This window comes from Alligator mississippiensis, chromosome 5 (genome assembly GCF_030867095.1).
Source record: "Alligator mississippiensis isolate rAllMis1 chromosome 5, rAllMis1, whole genome shotgun sequence".
Classification (NCBI taxonomy): Eukaryota; Metazoa; Chordata; order Crocodylia; family Alligatoridae; genus Alligator; species Alligator mississippiensis.
In genome coordinates this window covers 188,920,114-188,945,645 of record NC_081828.1, presented here as the reverse complement: position 1 = coordinate 188,945,645, position 25,532 = coordinate 188,920,114, and the positions used below count along the sequence as shown (strand labels likewise).

The window sequence follows — 25,532 nt, the reverse complement described above, 5'->3', positions numbered from 1 at the left end:
GAGTTATCAGAGGCAAGAACAAATACTTTTAAGAAAAAAGTGTGGAAGTATGCTGGTGGGCTGAAACCACATGTAGAGGAAGAACCAGAGGCCAATAAAGCTGTTCTGTGCTTCTTTTCAGATCAGAGCTTCTTGTAAATTGAGACTGTTCCTGAGAATGCTACAAAATTTCATTGAATAAGTGATTACACAACTAAGTTAACACCTGGTATTACTGGAGAATTACTATCCCATGTTGAAAATACTTTGACTCTTGGCTTACATGGTACTCTTTTTGGTTTTGTGACAAAGAATAGAAGAAGGGTGGAAAATAGTTCAAAATTCAGACATTCACTGTAATTCAGAGCATTAACACGTCTTGTGTAGATGTGCCCTTAGTTTCCTGAGAAGTTCTAAACAGTTTTGAATGCAGCTGAAGTTAGGCCTTGCTTACAGTAACTATAACAAAAGTAAGATGGGAAAGACCAATCTTTATCTTTTGTGTGACAGTTGTAAGGATCACAGAAATGACAGGCAATCTTTAAGACTGAACATGGAGCTTTGTTAGATTAAGGAAAATGTTAATTCTCACTGTCTTTTTCACTGTAGAGCTTCTGACTAGACCTTCCCTAAAATCCAACATGTCTGTTTTTCTGCCACAGAACTAAGGAAACAATATATATAATCGCTATGCAAATGCTCGCCAACTTCTGTTGTTGTCTAAACAATGTTTTGTTTTCTTTTCCCCTTACCGCATCTGGCATCAAGCTGCGTAGTATTTTGAAGAGTGGAAAGAAAACAGTAGACAGGTGGCAGAGTTTGGAGGAATGAGCCCTTGTGCCAGGGAAAACATGAGGCTTACACTTTTATTTTTCTCAATCATTTTTCTTTTTCTAGTGTTTAAAATGTTGGCATCTTTCCTTCCACATTTGTCCTGAGAGGGTTCACACTTTTGCCTTCATTTCTTTGATATGTCCTGATTTTTCTTTGCTCAGAATCCCCTTTGCATCATAACAGCTCAAAAGGAAGTTGGGGGATATAATTTAAGTCTCCTCTAACTTCCAAGCACATTTTCAAAGAGGCCTTTGGTGTAAATGAGAATCAGATTCTCAGTGCTCGGTTTTATAGAGTGGATGGGTGCTATAGAGCTTATGGCCCTTACGAGATGATGTCTTGTCTTCTGCTTTATAGGGTAAGGGATCCTATATTACCCCTAAACCTCTCCCACTTGGTAAAATCTTTCCTGCCATGACTTTGATGTTTAATATTTATTTATGCCAATGGGAGGATGTTCCAAAAAAAACAAACGAAGAAAAAAAACAAAAGAACCGTGTTCCCTGATGCAGCAGCACAACAAGAGAAAAAAACCAATGAAAATACGAGGCTTCACCATTGCCTGCCCCCCATCTTTATGCAGCCTCAAAACCTGAGACTTCCTTCAGGGTAAAAAATCAAAGGAAAAAGAAGAAAGAACCCACCCCCCCCTCCCAAATAAACAGTTCCTTGCCACTCCTTTGGCTCTAGCCAAACTCTAGGTCAAAAAAGTTACCTGGGGTTCATGTGCTTCTTGTTGCAGTTTTCGATCTCCACAGCTTAGTTGTCAAATTGCCTGGCTTGTTTTAGGTGAGCCCCTTTGGTTGTGTTGGGAGCTCACTTCTAGACATCTTATTGCTTCTTCCGCTTCAGGGTTTCTCTGATCCCCGTTCAGTCTCTCACTCAGACCAGCTCCTAGCCTTGTTCTCAGCTGGATGTCTCTGAGCAGGGAGTTCCCTGCTGTGCCGCGCCTCTCCGCGTCAGGCTCTCCCTAGGGCTGCCTCTCTTTGGGGCTGGAAATAGGCAGTGCAGAGTGTCACGGGCCAATATGGAGCTGGCATTTGCTTCAGAAGTGGGTTTTCCAGCCGTTCTTGCTCATGGCGTTCCTCTGGTCTTCTGAGGTAAGTGCAGGGAGCAGTGTTTGTTCTCCGGTAAATCCTGTTCTCTGGTTCCTCTCCCTCTCACAGGAGCACAGCAAAACCATTATTTTGTCTGACATGGTATACTGTTCTTATACCTCTGGCTTCTGAGAGCAGTGATATACATTATTAAGTCTCTCTTATCACTCCTGTAACAAGGTAGAGAGATTTCAATGGAAGAAGCTTAAATGCCTGTATCTATCTACATGGCATCTAAAGTGCTATCTGTATTGTATCTAAAGTACCTTATCATTCTGGTATCTAGGGCATTGTCTTTATGTGCTCTGGGGTGGGGTGTGTGGGGAGCATTTTAATTAGAGCGGCTCTCAGGAGCTGCTTTAATTGAAATGCCAACAATGTCTTGTGTATTCAGCATCCTGCACTTCAAAATGGTGGTGGGGACAAAATTTTTCCCTCCCGCCCCCACCCCGCCATTTTGAAGCATGGGGACGCTGAATACATGTGCTACTGAGGCTGTTGAAGCATGCTAATTAGCATGCTCAAGCAGACTCAATTAATTGGGCATGTGTTTGGTGTAGAGGATTATCATATTCTGGAGAGCTGGTGCAATAAACCTGAGAAAAATCTTGAAAAATTCTAATGCCAAGAGAGTGTAATGAGGTGCTTCAAATCTCACCAGATACCTCAGCTTGCTGGCTCAATTCTGATTGGTAAGCTGCTCCCAAGTCCCCTCTCAGCCTTCTTTTTCTCAGGCTGAAGAGTCCCAGATCCCTCAGCCTTTCCTCATATGGCTTGCCGCGCAAGTTTTTGATCATATGGGTGGCCCTTTTCTAGACTCTCTCAAGCTTTACCATGTCCTTGTTAAAGTGAGGCGCCCAGAGCTGGATGCAGTACTGCAGCTGTGGTTTCATGAATGCCAAATAGAATGGGAGAATCACTTCTTTGGTTTTGCTGGAGATGCATTGATTGATGCATGCCAGAATACTGTTAGTTCAGCTGGCTACAACGTCGCACTGCTGGCTCACGTTCATACTGTGGTCTGTTATTAGCCCCAGATCCCTTTCATTTGTAGTGCTGGTCAGGTTGGCATTGCCAAGCCTGTAGGTGTGCAGGGGATTGTTCATCCCTAGGTGAAGCACTTTACACTTTTCGATGTTGAACTTCATCTGGTTCTGGTTCCCCCAACTTGCTAGCCTGTCTAGGTCCACTTGTATCTGCAGCCTATCTTGGGAACCAGCAGCGGGAAGGAGAGGAGTCAGGCACACGTGTGTCCCGCACGCACATGTGCCCCTTAACCAACTAACCAACTGACTGACCGGAGGCGGTGGCGGCGGCAGCAGCAGAGGAATCGGCAGCGGGACCAGCAGCAGCTGATTCCCCCGAAGGTAAGTGGGGCGGAGGGACCCGGCACAGCTGAGCCGGATCTGGAGGGGAAGCCCCCCAGGTCCCATATAGCTGAGCTGGTAGAGAGCCGCGCTCCCGAGCCGCACAGCGCGAACAGAGCGCACCGGTGTTCGCGCCGGTGGGCGGGCCGGGCCGGGAGGGCCAGAAGTGAGACTCCTGTAGGGGTAGGGTGTAGACACCACACAGGTCTACAAACAGCAGCTCAGAATGGTGTCTACGAGGAGTGCTGCTAGGGCCTCTGCCCAGGGGGACAAGGCTAACCGGGGCTGGTCTGAGGCCTCCACCCAGACAGAGCCCATGGGGGAGCTCATGTCCCCCTACCTCCTGGCCTGTGGGGGATCCCCAGCAGGGCTGGGGGGGGCAGAGATTGGGGGCCCCCACACCTGTCCGGCAGGTGCCCATCTTAGGGCTCTGGAGGCACAGGTGAGGGAGCTCCGGGAGGAGGTTAGCAGGCTGAGGGGGATCAGGGAGGCGGAGGATGAAATTGACAGTTATTTCCTTTCCCTGCAGGCCCAGGCACCGAAGGAAGAAGCAACCCGGGGAATGCCCTCCACAGCAGAGTGGCAGACGGTCACAGCCAGGACCAGAGCAGCTCGCAGAGAACCGGTACCAGCTTCTCCAGTCCGACTGGAGAACAGGTACGAGGCCTTGGCGACCTTGCAGGAGATGGAAGGGGAGGAGGAAACCCTTGGGCAGGAAGAAACACCACATTCTTCACACTCCAAACAGGTCAAGAGATCCACGAGGACCCAGAGGAGGAGGCGATGAGTGCTCGTCATAGGCAACTCCATCCTGAGAGGTACAGAAGGACCCATCTGTCGCCAGGACCCCTCAGCACGAGAGGTATGCTGCCTCCCTGGAGCAAAGATTCGGGATGTGACGGAGGTAATCCAGGCCAGGATCAAGGCCACCGATTACTACCCCATGGTCCTAGTCCATGTGGATACTAATGATGCGGCCAGGAGAACCCCCGATCACCTGATGGCAGACTACAGTGCTCTGGGCAGCGTGCTGAAGGAGTTCGGTGCACAGGTGGTTTTCTCTTCCATCCTACCAGTGACCGGACGAGGAAGACGGCATGAGAACTGCATCCGAGAGACCAACTGGTGGCTTCGGCAGTGGTGTCTCGAGGCAGGCTTTGGCTTCCTGGACAACGACCTGCAACGAGGGACATGCTCAGCTGGGATGGGCTTCACCTGTCCCCCGAAGGTAAGCGTGTGTTTTCTTCTAGGTTGGCGGATCTCCTCCGGCGGGCTTTAAACTAGGCTCGTCATGGGGAGGGGAAGATGAGGGCGAGGGAAGCTGTGGACCACCAAACCATGTGGCACCCACAAGGACAGACCAGCCTGAAGAAAGAGAGCATTGGGAACCTGAAAGCCATGGGGAGGCCAGCACTATGGCACAGGTAAGAAACGAGAAGGTAAGAATCAAAGGGCCCCTTGGGACTCGGAGCAGGGGGGCAGCAAAGGCACCAGTCGCAGGGCTCAAGTGCCTATATACTAATGCTAGGAGCATGGGAAACAAGCAGGATGAACTAGCGCTCCTGCTTGCACTAAACACCTATGACTTAGTGGGGCTAACGGAAACCTGGTGGGATTCATCCCACGACTGGGTGGTACATATTGAGGGCTATAGATTGTACAGAAAGGACAGGGTGGGGAAGAAAGGGGGAGGGGTTGCGCTCTATGTCAATGAGCAATATACATCAACCCTCATCAAGACAGAATCCGAGGTTGAGGAAGTAGAAGGATTGTGGGTTAGGCTACATGGGGGGCAAGGAGAAAGGGATTTGGTGGTAGGGGTCTGCTACAGACCCCCACATCAAGGGGAAGAAAGAGATTCGGTGCTCCTGAGGCAACTCTCGGAGACCATAAAAGCTAAAGAGGCGGTAGTCATGGGGGACCTAAACTACCCGGACATCTGCTGGGAGACGCAGACAGCAAAGTCCCGCTCACGTGGGTTTCTAACCTGTGTACAGGACCTCCACCTGACACAGGAGGTACACGGTCCCACTAGGGGGAATGCCATACTGGATCTGGTATTGGCAACGGGGGATGACATGGTAGGGGACCTACAGATCAGTAGCCATCTGGGGGACAGTGATCACCTAATAATAGAATTCACCATAAGACACCGAGTGTGTAAGGTAACTAGTAGGGTGAAAGTGCTAGACTTTAGGAAAGCTGATCTCAATGAACTCAGGCGATTAGTCAAGGACGCACTGCAGAGTAGGAGTTTTGAAATGATGGGAGCCCAAGAAGGGTGGCTGTGCCTTAAGGAAATGATCCTTCGGGCACAAAGCAAGATGATTCCCGAGCGAGGCAAAAGAGGGAAAGGGGCCAGGAGGCTTCCATGGCTGACCAGAGAAATCCAGGGCAGCCTAAGGGCCAAAAGGGGAGCACATAAAAAGTGGAAACAGGGAGAGATCACCAAAGACGAATATACCTCCTCTGCTCGTGCTTGTAGGGAGGCAGTTAGGCGGGCCAAAGCTACCATGGAGCTGAGGATGGCAACCCAAGTAAAAGACAACAAGAAATTGTTTTTTAGATATATTGGGAGTAAAAGGAAGGCCCAGGGAGGAATAGGACCCCTGCTAAACGGGCAGAAACAATTGGTGACGGACAGGGGGGACAAGGCTGAACTCCTCAACGAGTTCTTTGCCTCAGTGTTCCTAAGTGTGGGACACGACAAGTCTCTCACTGGGGTTGTAGAGAGGCAGCAGCAAGGCGCCAGACTTCCATGCGTAGACCCTGAGATGGTGCAGAGTCATTTGGAAGAACTGGATGCCTTTAAGTCGGCAGGCCCGGATGAGCTCCATCCGAGGGTGCTGAAGGCACTGGCCGACATCACTGCAGAGCCACTGGTGGGAATATTTGAAAGCTCATGGTGCATGGGCCAAGTCCCGGAGGACTGGAAAAGGGCCAACGTGGTCCCCATCTTCAAGAAGGGGAGGAGGAGGACCCGGGCAACTGTAGGCCAGTCAGTCTCACCTCCATCCTTGGCAAAGTTTTTGAAAACATTATCAAGGCTCACATTTGTGAGAGTCCGGCAGGACAAATTATGCTGAGGGGAAACCAGCACGGGTTCGTGGCAGGCAGATCGTGCCTGACCAATCTAGTCTCTTTTTATGACCAGGTTACGAAATGCCTGGACACAGGAGGAGGGGTGGATGTCGTATACTTAGACTTCAGGAAGGCCTTCGATACGGTATCCCACCCCATACTGGTGAACAAGTTAAGAGGCTGTGATGTGGATGACTACACAGTCTGGTGGGTGGCGAATTGGCTAGAGGGTCGCACCCAGAGAGTCGTGGTGGATGGGTTGGTTTCGACCTGGAAGGGTGTGGGCAGTGGGGTCCCACAGGGCTCAGTCCTTGGACCGATACTCTTTAATGTCTTCATCAGTGACTTGGACGAGGGAGTGAAATGTACTCTGTCCAAGTTTGCAGATGACACAAAGCTATGGGGAGATGTGGACACGCCGGAGGGCAGGGAACAGCTGCAAGCAGATCTGGACAGGTTGGACAAGTGGGCAGAAAACAACAGAATGCAATTCAACAAGGAGAAATGCAAAGTGCTGCACCTAGGGAGGAAAAATGTCCAGCACACCTACAGCCTAGGAAATGACCTGGTGGGTGGCACGGAAGTGGAAAGGGATCTTGGAGTCCTAGTGGACTCCAAGATGAACATGAGTCGGCAGTGTGACGAAGCCATCAAAAAAGCCAATGGCACTTTATCGTGCATCAGCAGATGCATGACGAATAGGTCCAAGGAGGTGATACTTCCCCTCTATCGGGTGCTGGTCAGACCGCAGTTGGAGTACTGCGTGCAATTCTGGGCGCCACACTTCAGGAAGGATGCAGATAACCTGGAGAGGGTCCAGAGAAGGGCCACTCATATGGTGAAGGGCCTGCAGACCAAGCCCTACGAGGAGAGACTAGAGAAACTGGACCTTTTCAGCCTCCACAAAAGAAGGTTGAGAGGCGACCTTGTGGCTGCCTATAAATTCATCACGGGGGCACAGAAGGGAATTGGTGAGTATTTATTCACCAAGGCGCCCCCGGGGGTTACAAGAAATAATGGCCACAAGCTAGCTGAGAGCAGATTTAGATTGGACATTAGGAAGAACTTCTTCACAGTTCGAGTGGCCAGGGTCTGGAACGGGCTCCCAAGCGAGGTGGTGCTCTCCCCTACCCTGGGGGTCTTCAAGAGGAGGTTAGATGAGTATCTAGCTGGGGTCATCTAGACCCAGCACACTTTCCTGCTTATGCAGGGGGTCGGACTCGATGATCTATTGAGGTCCCTTCCGACCCTAACATCTATGAATCTATGAAGTGTGACCACATTTCCCCATAACTTGGTGTTGTCTGTGCACTTGGCCAGTGAACTCTTAACCCCCACATCCAAATCATTGATGAAGATGAATAGCACTGGACCAAGCACTGAGCCCTGTGGGACACCACTGGTCACTTCCCACCAAGATGACATAAATCTGTTAATTCGAACTGTCTGGGTCCTACCCTGCAGGCAGCTTTCTACCCACTTGTCTCGTGGTTAAGCCCACAGTCTTCCAATTTTCTTGCAAGAACATCATGGGATATCAGATCAAAAGCTTTTTGCAAGTCAAGGTATACAATGTCAGCCCCTTCTCCCTTATCCAGGTGGTGAGTTACCTGATTGTAAAAGGAGATGAGGTTGGTAAGACAAGACCTGCCCGTGACAGCCATGCTGACTGTCATTCAGAATCCTACCTTTTGCAAGCCTATCACATATAGACTACTTGATGAATTTTTCCCGGATTTTCCTTGGGATAGAAGTTAGGCTAACTGGCTTATAGTTAATCAGGTCCTCCCTCCTCCCCTTCTTGAAAATAAGCATAACACTGGCCCTCTTCCAGTCCTCGGGGACCTCCCTGGAGCGCCATGAGTTTTGGAAGAGATTCTCTAGGGGTTCCATTACTACTTCGGCCAGCTCCTTCAGCACTCTTAGATGAAGTTCATCTGGTCCTGTTGACTTATATATGTCCTATTTCTTTAACTGATCACACACCAGTTCTATGGCAATAGTAGGTAGGCAGTCATTTGGACCCTGCTCATTCTGTAACCTAGCTGGCATGATTTTCCCCTTGGGCCAGTGAAAGACTGAAGCAAAGTAGGCATTCAGGAGTTCAGTTTTTTCCTGAGTGCTGGTAACTAGCTGTCCTGAGTTGTTGAGCAATGGCTCCACACTCCCACTTGTTTTCCTCTTGTTCCCTATGTACCTAAAGAAGGACTTCTTGTTGTCATTGATTCCCATTGCTAATTTTAGTTCAGTAGATACCTTAGCTTTTCTAATCTGATCCCTACAAGTGCTGGCCATTGCTATATAGTCCTCACTGGGGGCTGTCCCAAGCATCCATTGTCTGTATGTCTCTTTCTTCTTTCTTAATAGGACCGTGATTTCCCTGTTTAGCTAAGATGGCTTCCCAGCCCTTTTGCTACATTTCCTCTGCATGGGAATGGACTTCCTTTGTGCTTCAAGAATCGTGTCCTTTAGGAACGACCATCTTCATGTACTCCTTTCGCCTTCAGTGCCTGGTCCCACAGCACATTGTCTACTAGTGACCTGAGCTTGTTGAAGTTTGCATTTTTGAAGTCCAAAACTTCAAGCCTGCTATCCGATTTCTCTGCCTTGTGACAGACCATGAATGTAATGGTTTCATGGTCGCTATTGCCCAGGCTGCCCTCTGTGTTAAAGTTGGTCACCAGGTCCTCTTCTTTGGCCAGGACCAAGTCTAGAAGAGCATTACCTCTGGTTGGCCCATGCACTTCCTGAGTCAGAAAAAGCTCTTTGTTGCAGGTCAGGAAGTAACATGACTGATTTGACTTGACCGAGTGTTCCTTCCAAGAGATGTCTGGATAATTCAAGTTGCCCATGATGACCATGTCCCGTGCACGTGCAGTCTCTGTTAGTTCTCGGGCAGACTCTAGATCAAGTTCCTCACCCTGGTTTGGTGGTCTGTAGTATACACCTACAGTTAGATCTTTTAATATACACCTACAGTTAGATCATATTTCATAGAAGGTGTCTCAATTGCAATAAGAAGAGATTGAGAATGAAAATACTCTCATCATAGGGATATTTGCTCAGGGATGGCACAAAAGATGTCAGTTTTCTGTTTATAGCAGCCTTCAATGATGTAGGCTTCACAAATGTAGCCAAGTCACTTTTTACACTTTTATTTGGGTTTATATCAACAACACGGATAAAATACTTTGGTCAAACACAAGAAGAACAAGTTGCAATGTCGTTCTTTCCTGGCTGCAATAAACATAGTAACATGGGAAAATGCTGGTTTTCATGAAACACTGGATGTATATCTTGGATTGGCACACAGAACTAATAAATACACTATCTGTACTTATTTAAAAACAGAATAGCACATGCAAGATGTAACCAGGCTACTGAACACCTTCACCATTGTCCCTGTACTATTTTTACACTTGGTTCTTTGCTATTTTCTAAGCAAGAAAAAAAGAATATAATGTGCTCTGCTTCTCAGTGTTGTAGCGGCTACAGCCTATCAATTTGTGAGCTGTTTGGAACATGTAGCTTTAACCCTCATTAGCAGAACTCTTATCTCCTCTAAAGCTTTCATAGACATCTTATGCATTGTAAACTGCAGTGGGCATTCCCTTGGATGAAGCAAATGTTCTGCTCTAAAGCTGATGAGGAATTAGTACTGAGCAAAGATATAGTATAGGGACTGTTGTGAATGCAGTTCTTACAATATTAAGAGTCAATACTACTACCACACAAAATGACATATCAATAATATATTGTACAAGCTTATACAGCAACACATGTTGATTTGCAACACTGTACAGTTTAAATCTAAAGTGCACAGCCTCAATCTGAGGTGACAAAACAGTACTATCAATATAATAAAGGCAACACAATTACAGACACAATTTATTTCCTCCTCTTATTTCATGTTGTTATGACATTATACTAAATCAATACCCCATTTATATATGCTTTAGATGAAGTTAAACCACGCTTCACTTAGTTTCTTCAAGTATTTTAAAGACAGCAAAATAATATTGCATTATAAACAAAAGTAGTCATTTAGATTTCAGTCATAGCTAAACCCAAAACTTCAATAAGGTTATAAATGGACAGCTCTGTCCCATGAAATACTGATCTAAACCTTTTCAAATGTCAAGAGGAAGGAAGTTGAATTTCAATTTCCCCCTCAAAGACACCTGCGTTGTTTATGTGGGATTTTGCACCAGTGATTTTTAAGTGGGCATAGTTAGTTCTTCAAGAACTATGTTAGGAGAATTTAGAAATATCTCAAAGCATTTAGATATCAATTGCAGTAAGATGCCTTTTCAAATACTGGGGGTGATTAGAAAAAATATTATGTTAGAGATTTAGGTTCTACCATTTGTTATCCTGTTTATACAAGCTTCTGATTTAGGGCCCTACCCTGAAATATCCTATAAATCTTACTTATCCTACATCCCAGTTGTCTTTACCCAGTTCACATTACCCTGTGAAACTGTACAGGCTCTGATTCTTAGAGTTCGGTCAGTTCTAGTTTTCAAATTTATTTTTGTCTCTATTGAATACATTTTGGTTTATGAAATATGAAAGATGGTTCCAATACCTGCGTTTAGTCTACAGTAGCTGTGTCTACATGAGACACTTACTGCGCAGTAGCGTCAGCAGGCACGAACCGTGATGTGACACTACTGCACAATAGGACTGTGCAGGAGTAATGAGCTACTGTGCAGTTAGCATCACTAAGCAACTGTGGTAGCTGGGACGCTACTGTGCAGTAGTGCTGGTTACTCTGCAGTCATTTAGTACTTGGTTATGCAAGTACTAAATGACCGCGCAGTAACAACTGTGCAGTGGGCATCTCATGTAGACACATCCAATGTGGCCCTTTTGCAGTAGATTGTTTTTTAAATAGAAGAAAGAAACCATCCAAAAATAAACTTAATTCAGTTTTGGTTAGCACTGCAAATTGAGTGTGCCTCTGTTTAGTTAGGTCATATAGGAAACATAATTAAGAATAATAGCATGTTATTATTGTACTGTAATTGATCTGATTAAGTGTTTTTAAGAGCTGGAGTACTCTTGAGGTTTTCAGTAATAAACCTGGGAGATGTACTATCCATGTAGAATGTAGAATGAGGCATCAGTATCTTTTAAGAATTTATGTGGGCTTATGTTTCAAAATAAGCATTGCTAACTATTTGATGTACTTTGATCAAAAAGAAAAAAAATCTTATTTAGTTTTCAGTTTCTGCCCCTGAAGTTTTTATAACCCATATAAAATAAAAATCTATAGTTTACAAAATAGGCTTTTTAATATATATATATATTCCTTTTGTAAAATTATACCTATTTAAATACATTTGAAATGTTGCTATAGGTAAATTAGAAATTCTGTTCTAATACTATGAAAAAGGCAAACTTTTCACTTTTAAACACACAGTTTGCGGACTTTATGCTTCTAACTGCCCCCCAAATTTGATTTTGTTGCTATTAAGGGGCAAATTTGGCATCATTCAATCTACTTTTAACCTAAAATAGTTATTTACTAATTGTATTAAAATTTGGGGAAAATATTTCAAGTCTCTTCTGTTATTCTTTATCTGTTTGAATGCAGCCTTTTTGTAGCTAATTATTGAAGAGGTATTCTAAAACTCAAGATAGGATTTTGAAAGGAGCCATGTTGCTTGATTTTAAACTGTACTTTACTCGGACGCCACAATATAGAAATAGATTTACTTTGGAACAAACTACAAATACATTCGCACAGTTTGTGACAACTTAATTGTCTACCTAAATATTCTGGAACAGCCTTTCAAATCAGAATATTATAAATCTTGTCCCAGACGTTCTATTTCCTCAATCAGGAAATCAATGTCTTGATGACTTGCTGCTGGGTTTGAGATGACCATCCGAAAGAAGTTCACTTTGTCTCCCAGTGGCTGATAGCTCACCATTGTAGTTCCATATTCCATCATTCTGGCTTTTATCACTGGAGCTACCTACAAAGACACGGCACAAAATCTGAGAAATATTTCCAATTCTACACCTTATTTGTTCTTTCTCTAAAAAGGGGGAAAGTAAAAACAAACAAATACACAAAAATCATTAAAATATAACAAGCTCAATCGTGACTAAAATGAGAACAACTGAATAAGGATCTCACCTAGTGGTAACATTAGATCTTGTTATGCTCATGCAAAAATCAAAGAGAGATTTTTTTTTTCTTCTGACTTTAACCCTAATTCACCAATTTGATTATTAAGGCTGGTAGAAAAATCCTGTCAAAGATTTTTTTTGCTAGAAAGTTGGACTTTCAACTATCTCTTTTGAGAAAAGTGCTACCTTTTTGAGGAAAATTGTGATATTGTTGGATAAGCAAATGTGAAAGCTGAAAAGTTTGTGACTTTCAGCCAAAACATAAAACAGTTCAGTCACAATCTGGTACCTTTCTGTTTAGCTCTGTCTCAGGGGAGCTACAGTTTGATAACCCTCACGTTCCCACTGTCCTCTATGGACCAGACCCCAAATCAGATTTTATCTCATGAAGTATGGTGACCATGGGAATCCAAAGATACATCATCTCCTTCTCACCATATCCCCATAATGCATCAGAAGAGATATAATCAGCCAGGAAACACAGCCTATAAAAAGTATGAGGAATCCGAACTGCAGTCCTCTTAGGCGTTGGGATTTTATGACATCATGAAGGCTGTCAAGACACCTTGCAAAAGTATAAACTGTTCTTTAGATTGAAAATAAATGGCTCACAGCTACACTAACCAGTTTGATAATACTTAGTATTGCTGACACAAGTGCAATTAATACAAGTCAACTCTTCCAACATATCGGTATAATCACTTTCCCTCTTGTTTTCATGTGGCAGACCTCCAATTGCATAATCAAAATAAATCTGTGTTCAGATTGTTACATATTTTGGAATTAGCTGTTGCAATTTATACCATCAATGACAAGGATGCCCATAGTCTAAATAAGTATGATAAAGAATAGGTAAATACATGGGATATAGAATAGAGAAGACAGTATTCAAATCAACTGAATAACAGGAATATTTTGTAAGCCTAATTACCTTGCAAAACTGACATAACTAAAATGAACTTTTGAAGTGATGAATCTTTTCTTATTAATTTTAATGATTTTCTTGTTTATAAAAATGTAAGTAAGTACTCATCGCAGTGCTTCTCTGAGAACAAGATTATTGTATGGGCCACTTCCCATCACAGTCCCATTTCGGATCACGTAACATTTCAGCCTGTCTTATTTACCTTCATAAGACGATTCATTCTTTCTTCATTGTCTTCCATGTCTCGTAGAGTGGGAGGTATGTACCAGAAGCAGACGTTTGTGTGCTGGGGCTAAACACAAAATAATAATAGCCTACACTGTTAGAAAAACTCATAATATCTTAATTGCAATTAAATTCATGCCTTTGCCTTATTTCATACATCATCTTACGACAACAATCGATGGTTTTCATTATTGCAGAACACAGAGTCATCATCATTATTAATACAGGAGGCATAATTTTAGGCAATATCTCAAAGATGTCAGATGCAGATATGCATCCCTCAGCTGTGCATATATATTTTTTTCCCTGTGGGCAGACATCTAGATTCTGTGTGTGTTGTCCCTTTTAGAGGATAAATGGAGTGTCAGGTTGATGCCTCCCCAGAAGCGGGTGTCTATTATATATCACCTAAACAATAGCATATTCTGTTCTGATTCATTTTTTCATACGAATGCATAATACATAATTCTAGTCCAGTAGACCAGGGTCAGAGGAGATAAATAAAGGGTGCAAGTTAGATTCCTTTGTACTCACTGAAATTCCTTGATGCTCAGTTAGACTTTCTGTGATGCAGTTAAGCTTCCTTTCTAATGTGTGAGGACAATGGAGTTTTACAGGGTCTAACTTAAATATTTTGCATCCAGAAAAAGAGAAGTACAAAACAAGGAGCAGCCTTCTCTGACTCTCACTTTTTTACATTTAACTGATTCCTACTCCTTGCTTTTCTTGTTTTGCTACGTTCCTCTTTGCTGCCTACTAGATGTGTTGGATACACCAATTTCAATGCCTTTATCTCATTTAACACAACCAAAATTAGTATTGATACTGGAGGTAAGGGGAATCAGTTATACATTAACAAGTGATTATAAATCTAAAGTTCCAATTGAGAGAAGCATTTAAGCACATAGTTATAGTCACTACCTATTTGGCAAAGCTCTTAAAAGCATGCTAAATTTTAACCATCAGAGCAGGGAACAGGTTTGCAATATACTTAATAAGGACAAAAAAATTAACTGATCTTAAGACAGCACTTTAAATTTTCATTATATGGGATTTGACTCAGTGACCCAGCAGTTATCCTTCAGCCTTAGTCCTGCGTCAATAAGACTTAAGCACTCTGCAAGATAAGAGTGAACTGTTCAGCTGAGGCCCAAAAAAATAAGTCTAAGGAGGTTCTGCAAATGGCATTCCCCCCTCTGAGTTCCTTGCAGGTCATTACACAAGGGAATCTGAACTTGAGCAACACACCTACTGCAGGAGACAGCAGAGAGTTTTACACACTAAGCTTTTGGGGGTAAGGACTGTTTTTATAACATATTTATGTCATCTTACACAGTAAGGCCCCAATCTCCCTAGGAGCTGCTAAGCACTACTGCAATACAATAATAAACAGAAATGGGTAAGTGACATCAGGACAGCTTTCCATCTAGCTTCATTTCTGAATGTGGCTCCTTCTGGAGATGTTGACAAAATGTATCTCACAGTTATCAAGATTATTCTTTAGTCACATGGAGCATTGTAGTCTGTGTTAGAGAACAGTTATCTGTATTAGGAAATTGCAGACCCATTGTCCAATTAAACTCTGATGTTAAATCTTTTACTATTGTTTTAGCTTAAGGGCATGTCTTCATCACATTGGACCAAGCCAGGGAGCACCACCATGCATTGCCCACATGCCCTGAAATGTCAGTGAAAGCTGACCACTATCTTTCATCTGGGTAAGGATGAAATTTTCTACTCAGCAGTTCTCTACTCAGTTGCCTCCTTGACTTGCCCATAGACCCCATAGGTAATAATCTTCCATCATGTATGAGTTAATCAGATTGTCCTATCAGTTGCATCTCTACTTCAGACTATGGCCATGTACAGACATTCAGTTATTACTGGAAGAGTCACTGCTTTCCCAGTGGAAACTACAAGTGTATAGATGTTTGGGATTTTTCTATCAGAGCAAAAATGGCTACCTTGGGAGAAAAATATGAGGGGTGTGTGAAGCAGGCCGTATTCAATCTGGATTCAGATTCATCCCAAATCGGGGACAGTGATTCGATTAGTTGATTCAGGTTACTGTCCCCAGTTTGATTCGGCCAAATCCAAATCTGAAGATTCGTTGCTGATTAGGAGAATCAGCAATTTGGACACAGACACAGATTTAAATGTTTTTTCTACGTACCTTGAGGTACCAGCGCGGCTCATGAACGCTGTGATGCTGGGGCGGATGGAGTGTCCCACAGAAGCGTGTGTGGGATGGGGGGACCTGCCGTGCTCAGCAGCGAACCCAGAAGTGGACTGAAAGTACTTCCGGTCCACTTCCATGTCTGTTGGGGAGTGTGCAGGGGGCCCACCTGTGCCCTTGCCTGGCTCAGTGATCAGCTGCAGGGGGACCCAGAGTGCCCCCCCAGATCCAGGAGGCACCAGTCGCCAAGCTGGGGGGGGCCCAGGAGGGCCCCCCTGTGCACTCCCCAGCAGACCCAGAAGTTGACCGCAAGTGCTTCTGGTCCACTTCTGGGTCTCCTGCCGAGCGTGCTGGGGAGCCTCCCATGCTCCTGTGGGTTGCTGCATCTTCCCCAGCATCTCAGCATTCATGAGCTGCCTGGTACCTAGAGGTATGTAGAAAAAACATTTAAAGCTGTGTCTATGTCCATATCTCCGAATCTTTCTGAGTCTCTCTGAATTGATTTGGAGGGTTCCGATTCGATTCAGAGAAATTAAAGGGTCTCCTGATTTGAATTGGATTTGGAGATTCAGCTGCTGAATCGGGCCAAATTTCTGCCAAATTGATCAAGGACTGAAGCTTCACACAGTCCTAAAAAATACCTTGGGAAAAACTAGGGTTATATTACTTCTGGAAGAATTTTTTCTGGGAGTGTGAATGTCTGTATACTTTACCTTCTGCGAGAAACTGAAGCACAGTCCTCCAGCTTCCCAGGAAACTTTGCTCCCAGCCCTGCTCTTTTTCCAGGGAGCCAGTGTGTTGCTCAGGCTGGAGTCTACTGCTCCAGCTGAGCAGGGAGCATGACACACCCACTTCATAATCCCATATTATGCTGCACAGAGACTTTCACAGACATTTGGGCTGGAAGGGACCCTGGAGGATCATCGAGTCCAGCCCCCTACCCCAGGGGCAAGAAGTCAGCTGGGGTCATAGGATCCCAGCAAGATAAACATCCAAATGTGTCTTGAAGGCATTTAAAGTGGACTCTCTCAGATTGTTTGAATGGATATAGCCAGCCTATGTTTATTTGGTATAAACCACATGTTTAAAGTGACAGCACGTCAGAACACGTACCTTTCCATCAAACACCATTTCATAACCTTCTCTGTTCTTTATTTTATTATATAGATATTCTGCAAGTTCCAAGCACTTGTCAACCTGTGCTTCAAATCCTATAGTTCCCTGCATTAAAAAGGAAGAAAAGAAAAAACATGAAGTTTATGTCTGTCTATATTTTAACTGATACTGTGAAAGGAATATATAGCATTTTGAAAAGCAGTGGTACAGATTACTTTTTCTTGTAAAATTCTGGTTCCAAGATGCTGAGATTGCTGTGAACAACCAACCCTAGCTGGTACTAGATGATTCCTTTTGGAGTCAGAACTTTCAATAAGTTATCCAAAAGAAGTAATTGAGCAATATCAGTCTTGTTTCTGGTGGAACATGATGATATCTCTCACTAGTAGCCAACTTTATTGGTAGTCTCTGCAGAGAGGTTAAGGACCTGATAGGTATGACTGGATAGGAAAGGAGCACGAATTTCTTCTTGGTCAGGGTTGAGTTACATGGTGGATAAACTTGCTCTCTAGCTTGTAGCTTGATGATTTAAGCCTACAGGAATGACATTTTTACAGAAAATCCAGGTTTAAAATTAAAAATATGCTTTTACAGATCAGTCCAATGCCTGGTGAAAAATGCATTTTCTGTTCCATGCAGCAGTATCTCTATAGGATTTTCTCTCCTCTTTTCTATTTGATAAAGTATGGATTAGAGATCTTTGTTTTGCTCCAGCAGTCCTTTCTGGTTCTTCTCCAGCTAAAGTCATAATCTTTGTTTGTAACATCATAATCACTTCTTCAGTCACCAGCTGTGATGCCACAAATAAAGACTTATGCTGAATAAGCAGCTGGAAAGGATAAATTGGATAAAAAGAGAAACATTGGTTCTATTTTTATATAAATGTTCCTTGTTAAATAGAAGTGGGGTGTGGGGACAGAAAAAGTAGTATAAGACATATGGTAACTGTAAAGCCTATAGGAAAAAGAGTCTATAACAGCTGATCAGACTCTCAGCCCTACCAGTCTAATACTGTATGTACTGCTCTGGCAGTGTAAAACATATTGAAAACTCTTTTCAGTGGTCCTTTGTATAAAGGAATCTTGCAAAAGTATAAAGCCAGCATGGCTTTAGGTGAAGGGGGGTTGGCCAAAAGGAGGGTGGGACCAGGATTTCCTTGTGCTCTGGACACCCAACTACTCCAGCAGCTCATAGGGTGTTATTTTGGGTAGCAAAGCTCAATTGAAGCTTGAGTTTTCTTTTGAAATCTTGTGGCTAGACTGGTACCTAGTGACTTGAAGACCAGGATAACAAAAGATGGCTTGTATCTAACTTTGTAGTTTTCCACAGCTGCAGTATAGTTTGATGTTGGTACCAAAGATCTGTCCCAGAATGTTTTTCAGAACTTTAATAAGGTATATGAGGGTCTGTGGGTGTGTCTACATGTACCTCTTATAAGTCAGATTAGCCTAAACTCATCATTTTTAAGGAGCATTAGGGGCACGTGTCCACAGGTGTGCACCCTTAATGCAGCTTAAAAATGGTGATTTTAGGTTAATCCTGCCTAAATTTGATACTTGCATAAAGCAAGTATCAAATTTAGGCACGAATAACTAAGTTGCATTAGCCCATGTGTAGACACTTAATGCACATTAATGCAGCTGCATGTGGGCTAATGTAACTTAGCTATTTGTGCCTAAATTTAATGCACCTTAATGAGCATTAGCATGTCCACGTGTAGACGTGCACCTAAATCTCCTCAACGTGCCTTTAGCAAAGGTGCATTAAGTTTAGGCGCATGCAAACACACGTGTAGATACACCCTGTATGTCCTTTTTTGGAGGGGAACAATCAACTGCACTGAATAAATCTAAGACAGTTTGATACAATAACATAAATTCATACACTAAAATATTTATTTGGCAACATTTTAAAAACAAGGATACATTAATTCATGTGAGTCAGTGCTTTTAGATTTCTCAGAGCCATGAATCCAAAAGAGCAGATTTTAATTAGTTTCCCCATATTAGCAAAATAATTCTGCTATAATTACTGCATGAAATGGAACCAGGTGTTCTAGTCCTTGATTTGCCATGTTTAATTTTAGAACATCATTAATGAAAGATCTTTGCATTCCCAGAAACTTTCTGGCCTCATTATACTTAAACAAAATATTTATACTATCAGGTTGTTAAAGTTAGACATGGCAAATGCTGTGCTTTATCATTGAGTCTGAGTTTCATAATCATTTACGGTCCTTTGTAGCTAAAATGGATAAAGGTGAAGTACAAGGAAAAATATCAATAATAATAAAAAGAATATCTTATTATTGTTCTTTCTTTCATCTACTTTGTGGGAAGTTCAGATAAAAACCATTACTAAAATGTTGATATAGAAAGTAGAGCGGTATCTGGTGTTCACTGCTTTGATTCAAATGCATCAGATATTTGCTTACCTTTGCTCTCCACATCAGCCATAGCTTGAAGACATCAACATGACGTCCACACTGTAAAGCCTTGTCTCCAGTGTCATAGGACAAATCATAGTGTTTATCTTGTTGAAAGAGGTAGGAAGCATGCATTTGATTGCAGCTCTGCATCAATCCCTTAAAGAAGCAGAGATGTGATTTAGGAAAGCTGGCATGTGCATAAGTTTACTACTTAGCTTTCTTTCTTGATCAGTTTTTTTTCTCTCCCTTACTTAACCTGTCCAAGTGACCTTGGAAGGCATTCCTTCACTTAAGGCAGGTTGGCCAAGTCAGTTGCAATGACTATTGCAAATAATGCCATACTACTCCTTGAGTCTGTATCCAGAATGCTCTTTCCTGTGCTTTCTCTCTGGTTGCAGGTAATTCCAATGAAGATGGTCTATATAAGGCCCTTGCTCCCCTCAAGCTATAAGTCAGGGGATTATAGGAGCTATATGTGGTGTGGAAGACTTGAGTAGACTAGGATAAGTATTGAGTTAAACAAGGAGTTAAGTGCTGCTTCTGAAGATGAGTGGTTCTAGTCTGACCCTGTGAGAGGTGGAAAAATAAAGTTTTGAAAGGCAACCTTATAATGTGCATATCCTTTGGATGAGGGCTAGTGGTTGGCTAAGGCAAGGGCAGCTGTATCAGGAAAAGCATGAAGCTAACAATGTTTTAATTTTCCTTTTTATATTTATGCATGACGAAAATTGAACCAAATCATGGCTCTATTGAAGTCTTTATAAAGATCATCCTTAGACTGCTTCATAACATTGCATTTTGCAGTCAACAAGGAGAGAGAATTTGGCTTTTTATTTTTTGGATTTACCTGTATATGTAGCTCAAAAAAAATCTGATTGAAGAAATGAAGGCAAAACAATTGGCTCCACTCTATTTTGTGACATATCTACTCTCACTGTAGGCTGGGCTGATACTAACTTCACTGAGGTAGGACTTGTCTCACAGAACTGACCACAGAGCAAATAAATCTGAGCTCTGCTCTTTCTGTTTTAAGTGCAGTCACTTTGTGTACAATCTGTTGTATAGCTGTTAGCAACGCAGCATCCAGCTTTTTCATAACTGGTCTAATAAGTAGTAGTTGGCTAGCATCTGGCCCTGGAGCTGGTGCTTACAGGAAGATTACAGGCTCAAAGGGTAAAACTTCCAGGTTTAGCTATTCCAGTATTAAATAGAATGCATATATTTTATCACACATGAACCCGTGCTTTCTTTTTGATCTCACCCTATTCTCATGCATGTGCATGTGTTCTCTCTCTCTCTCTCTTTCTCTCTCTCTCTCTCTCTCACCCCCCCACCCCCACCCATGTATGGTTGTAATATCTAAGCATATGTATTTGAAAGAGCCTTAACTCTTGGTTGTTTAGACACTGAACATAGTATTATGTATACAGTTCATAACTGTAAATGGGCCACATTATGCCTTCAATTATGTCTATACTCTGCACAGAAATGAATGGTGGTTGTATGACTGACTGAGTGCATGTCTTAGCTCCATATATGTCTAATACAAAACCACAACTTCCCTATAAATTATCTCCATTAATTAGATCCATCTTTTCTACTATGCAGTCATTTTAACTACTTTATATATTCCTAGGCTGAACAAGTGACTAAAAGCTTTATCTCAGTTTCATGTTAACATACACCAGCTATGAGAGTTATAAAGCAAGTATCCAGAATATTCAGGAGAAAAATGCAAAAGATGCAAGAGGAAGACGTACCTCTTCTCTAACTAACAGGGCGGAACACTGCAACGGGACGCCCATCATCTTGTGTGGATTCCATGTCACAGAATTGGCCCTACAACAATGAATAACTTTAAACTGAGAATTATACACAAGGGGGAGATCAGTAAGACGGTAATAAATGAAAATAACAAGACTTATATAGGGCTCTACTTTTCCTCAAGAACCAAAGTTGCAAATAAGACCAGCAGTTTTTAGAAGTGTGAAATGTTCAGAAAGGGCCCATCATTGCCATTTAACATAGATGTAAATTTACTCATCCATGCTTCTTTCCTGAATAAATGTTGTTGTATAGTTAGGACTAAAAGATCCTGGATGAGATGCCTGGATATTTAATTTAGAATAAGTTTGCCATTCTCTAGACTTTGCAAGTTCTACATTTCTAGGGAGTCATCTATACTTTCGAATAATAGTCACTATTGCAGATGACTTTTAGGACCATTTTTTTCAAAGGTATTTTAGATACTTAAAGATACAGATAGGTGGCCAGTGGGATTTTCCAAACTACCTAACAGATGTGGCACTCCATTCCCATTGATTTCAGTGAGAGCTGGGCATTTAATTCACTTAGTTACTTTTATCTGCATCTTCAGATATGTAAGGGGCATGATAGCACTGCTCTTGAACATTCCCTGCCCACCCACTCCTGCTGACAAGCTCCAAACTCCAAAATATGCCAACAAGGCCATTCTGGGGCTTCCCTCTGAGTCCACTCTTGAAACCTCAGTCTTTGGTGTGCTTGAAAGCAGCCACTGGAGATGTCCATGGAGCAGCCTCACCAACATATTTTCAAGCTTGCAGCCAGGAATTGGGAGCAGATGGGAGTCAGGTTCAGAGATGTCCAGCCAGAGCACGCAGCCTCCTTGGTTTAGATATACCATATGAACCTTTGAAATTCTGTCCTTTGCCACATTTCAAAAGAGGTTTAGGCCCCTCAGTCACTCAGGTGCTCTTGAGAATTTTCACCCCAAAGGCCAGAAGGTCAGCTGACATACATCGTCAATGCTCCACTGGCTTCAAACAAACTACGAAAATGAACTCAATTTGAGGATCTGCCCTAAAATGGCCGTGGCAATGAATTTTGGATTATCTCACACAACTCTTTTACCCTCATTCCTGCTCTCTCTGTTTGTCTGGGGGTATGAACAGTGTAACATGCTTGAAAATAGGTTATGAGCTTATGAGGTCCAGACACAATGCAAAAATGCTGCTCTCCAGCCAAATTGTGTTATAGGGGCCTGTGGGGGGAACTGGTCTCAGTCTCTGTCCTTTGTCAGAACAGGGGTACTGGAGCTGCCTCCACCCTAGAGCTGTAGTGAGCTCATCTGGTGCCTGAGGAGGAGGGAGGGCTGGGGGAAAGAGGACAAGTGTATGCTGAGCGCAGCAGATAGGGGATGGCGGCAGCATGTGTGAGGGGAAGGGAAGTGCTGAAACTGTTCAGCATCAGCAACAGCAGCTCTGGCAGCAGCCCCCATGTCTGGGCTTTCTGGGAGCTTTATGTCCCACTCTTTCCCCCACAACCCCAATTCATACATATTGGGATCAGGGTTCTGCCTGCTCTGACAAAGGCTCCCTGGCAGGGGGCGGGCGCCCTGCTTGCCCTTGTTACGGGTCAGGCCCACCCCCACTGGAACCAAAGAGGTATCCAGGTGCTGGATTTCCACTGCTGCTCCTGGCATTTTGGGGTAAGGGTGACAGCAGAGGGGTTTACCTGCCTCAGGCAGGATCTTGGCCTCGTTCATCAGCAGTAGCAGCCAGGGGTGGGGGAGTGCCTTGCTCCAGGAGAGTGCCTATAGTCTGCTCCACTCCTCCTCCTCCTCCCATGTATGTGTATGCATGTGGTGAAGTGAATGGTATACCATGGGATACTGGAAGACCCAGGGGTCCCCTGTGATGCTCCCTACATGTATGAAGCAGTGATGCACTTCAAAATAGTACCCAGTGCTTCCAGCACTTTTGGAATGTTTCAAAGGGCTTGTATGTTTGTACAGCTGGCCCTTCAAAATGTTTCAAAGGCATCTGAAACATTTCACTTGTTACTTCTGTCCATACCCATTGGTTACCAAGAGGGCAGAGACTATTAGAAAGTGATTTGACTTATTTGCTAGGAAAAATTACAGCTCCCAAGGTGGGTACAAAAATATCTGGACTTAATGACTAGCTTTGTTCTACAAGTAGTCTCTAGAGATTACTGCTTGATTATTAATGTACACCTATAATATGAGTTACATTAATATTACTTATGGGGGTGCATTATAATCTGCATGCTAAATTGACTAACTGAGATAGAAGAGCTTTAATTTTATTTCACTCCTTTCTCTATAATTCTTAATATTGTCTTGCAGTTTCCTGTCTGGTTTTTCCACCCATCTCCAGGAGGAGAGAAAATTAAATAATCTGCATCGCCCTTACAGATGACACAGGTTACTCTCCCCAGTATTCTGTCCAGGGCTCTTCCCACTCCCCAGATACCTGTATTGGAGGGGGAATAAAGGACCTCTGGTGGCTGTTTTCCTACAGTACAGGAAAGGAAGATGATACGCTGCACTCCAGTACTCCCAGTTTTCAGCACCATTAGATGTGCCAAAAATCTAGCCCAGAATTTGCCAGGGGCAACATGTACCCCAGCATGACCTGGTGCCCTCCCTTTTGAAGACACAAATATCTGAAGATACTGTTTTGCACCCCCAGTTAATTGTAACACAGTTTGGGTCACTCCCATCCCTGCTTTCCAGATTGTACCTGCAAATCTGACTTGTAGCTTCCAGTGTGTACACAAGGGAGCTGGTGGCAGGGCATTCTCTGCTAGAGGCCCTTGACTGAAACTGATGCCTCTTTCCATAAAAGCTTGAATCTGTTGGCTTTCAGGGGTGTAATATCTAGTTGACCAAAAAAGGTCCCCGGTTTGAAACTAAAAAATGAAGGCACATGCTTGAGCAGCTGGCACTGAAGGGATTGCTTTTTTTCTGTCTGGGAGATCTTGGAAGCAGTGATTTGGATGTATACACACCATTATCATTTTCTCCCAGATTGCTTCTTACTCTTTCCAACCAGGCAACTGTCAAATGCTGTACCTGGACACAGTGGAATACAAATACATCTACACTTTCCTTCCTGCTATTTAAACAGGACTATGCAAGCACCTGATGCAAAGCCTGTGAGGAATACTCTTTCACAGGCAACATCTGGCTACTTGGCCCAGCTCTTTGAGCAAGTGGCAGCTTTTAATCAACTCAGAGTCAATCATCTGGTTAGGGTGCCAGAACAAATGATTCCAAACTAGCATCTGAGTTTATGAATCTCCTTTGATATGAGAACTATGAACTTCATCTGTTCTAACCCAGACAAATGCAAACAATTCTTTAAGATCCCTCTGAGCAATAGAGGTGACTTGTTTTTGGTTTGTTTTTTAATAACAGAAAGGTTGTTTACCAACAACGATGCCCAGGTGCCAATTTTCTGCCTAAGTCATTACATTGATTTTCAAGTCATACATTGCCAAAATTCGTCCCAGTTATATACAAAAAATTGTAATTAGTTAAAGGAGAAGTCATGATTTTTTCACTTTGTCACAGAGTGCTGGTCACCAACCACTGATATATACTTAAATAAAATGCTTACTGACGACAACACTTAAGAAAAACAATTAGATAGGCAAAAATGAAAAAAATGTGACAAATTGCTATTGGACCATTTGGGGTTTTGCATAATTTAGGTTGGTAGAATTTGGTCTACAGGAATTATTTGAAACTGGAGGTATTCACAGATACATACCAACATCCAAACATGGCCACATTAATTGTGTGTTCATATGTCATACTTTGATGCTCAGACTGGAATTGAAGGAAATAAGTTTCAATTTGATGTATGGTAACTAAACAGCAGTGTGTTTCCCAGCATGAAAATTCCACGTGTGCTTACTTTTTCAAAATGGACACATGGTGGGTATATTTACACTCCACACTGCCAAGAAACAGGGTAAATCAGATTGTGCAGAACTTCATGCTCCCTTGGCTACATTGCTTCCAGTATCTGAGCTAGCTTTATGAAAGATAATTTGAGGTATTTGTTTTCTATTACAGTCTTCAATGTAGACATATCAGGTGTATACATGTCCTGAAAAAATCAAAGTTGAGTCCCTGTTTATCACCTTATGATGAAAGATTAGGAAATGGCAAGATTCCCATGTCCCATGGGAACCATGTCATTGCCCACTACTTGGAGATGACTCTTTGCAGAGCATTAGGGAAATTCTGATCCAGTTGTGGATTTGAACTTTGTAATTTGAACATCTTTCAAATACAGACATAGCCAGAGTTTCTAATCCAGATTTGGCTCCTATCTTGTATCCATTTTTTTTTTTAACGTATGTGTCTCTT

General features: G+C 43.0%; 1 protein-coding gene across 2 annotated transcripts in view; it reads right to left on the bottom strand.

Annotated features, from left to right (window-relative positions):
• Positions 1-9,491: 9,491 nt before the first annotated feature.
• The window catches only part of GAD2 (glutamate decarboxylase 2), a 53,249-nt gene continuing 37,208 nt past the window's right edge, over positions 9,492-25,532 (bottom strand). For both annotated transcript variants that reach the window (XM_006265292.3, XM_019497924.2), the window contains 5 exons: positions 21,130-21,208; positions 19,376-19,525; positions 16,939-17,046; positions 13,627-13,716; positions 9,492-12,342 (listed from right to left, as the gene is read on the bottom strand). In XM_006265292.3, coding sequence (XP_006265354.1) covers positions 12,169-12,342; positions 13,627-13,716; positions 16,939-17,046; positions 19,376-19,525; positions 21,130-21,208 — 601 coding nt within the window. In that variant the 3' untranslated portion in view covers positions 9,492-12,168. The remainder of the gene's footprint in view (positions 12,343-13,626; positions 13,717-16,938; positions 17,047-19,375; positions 19,526-21,129; positions 21,209-25,532) is intronic.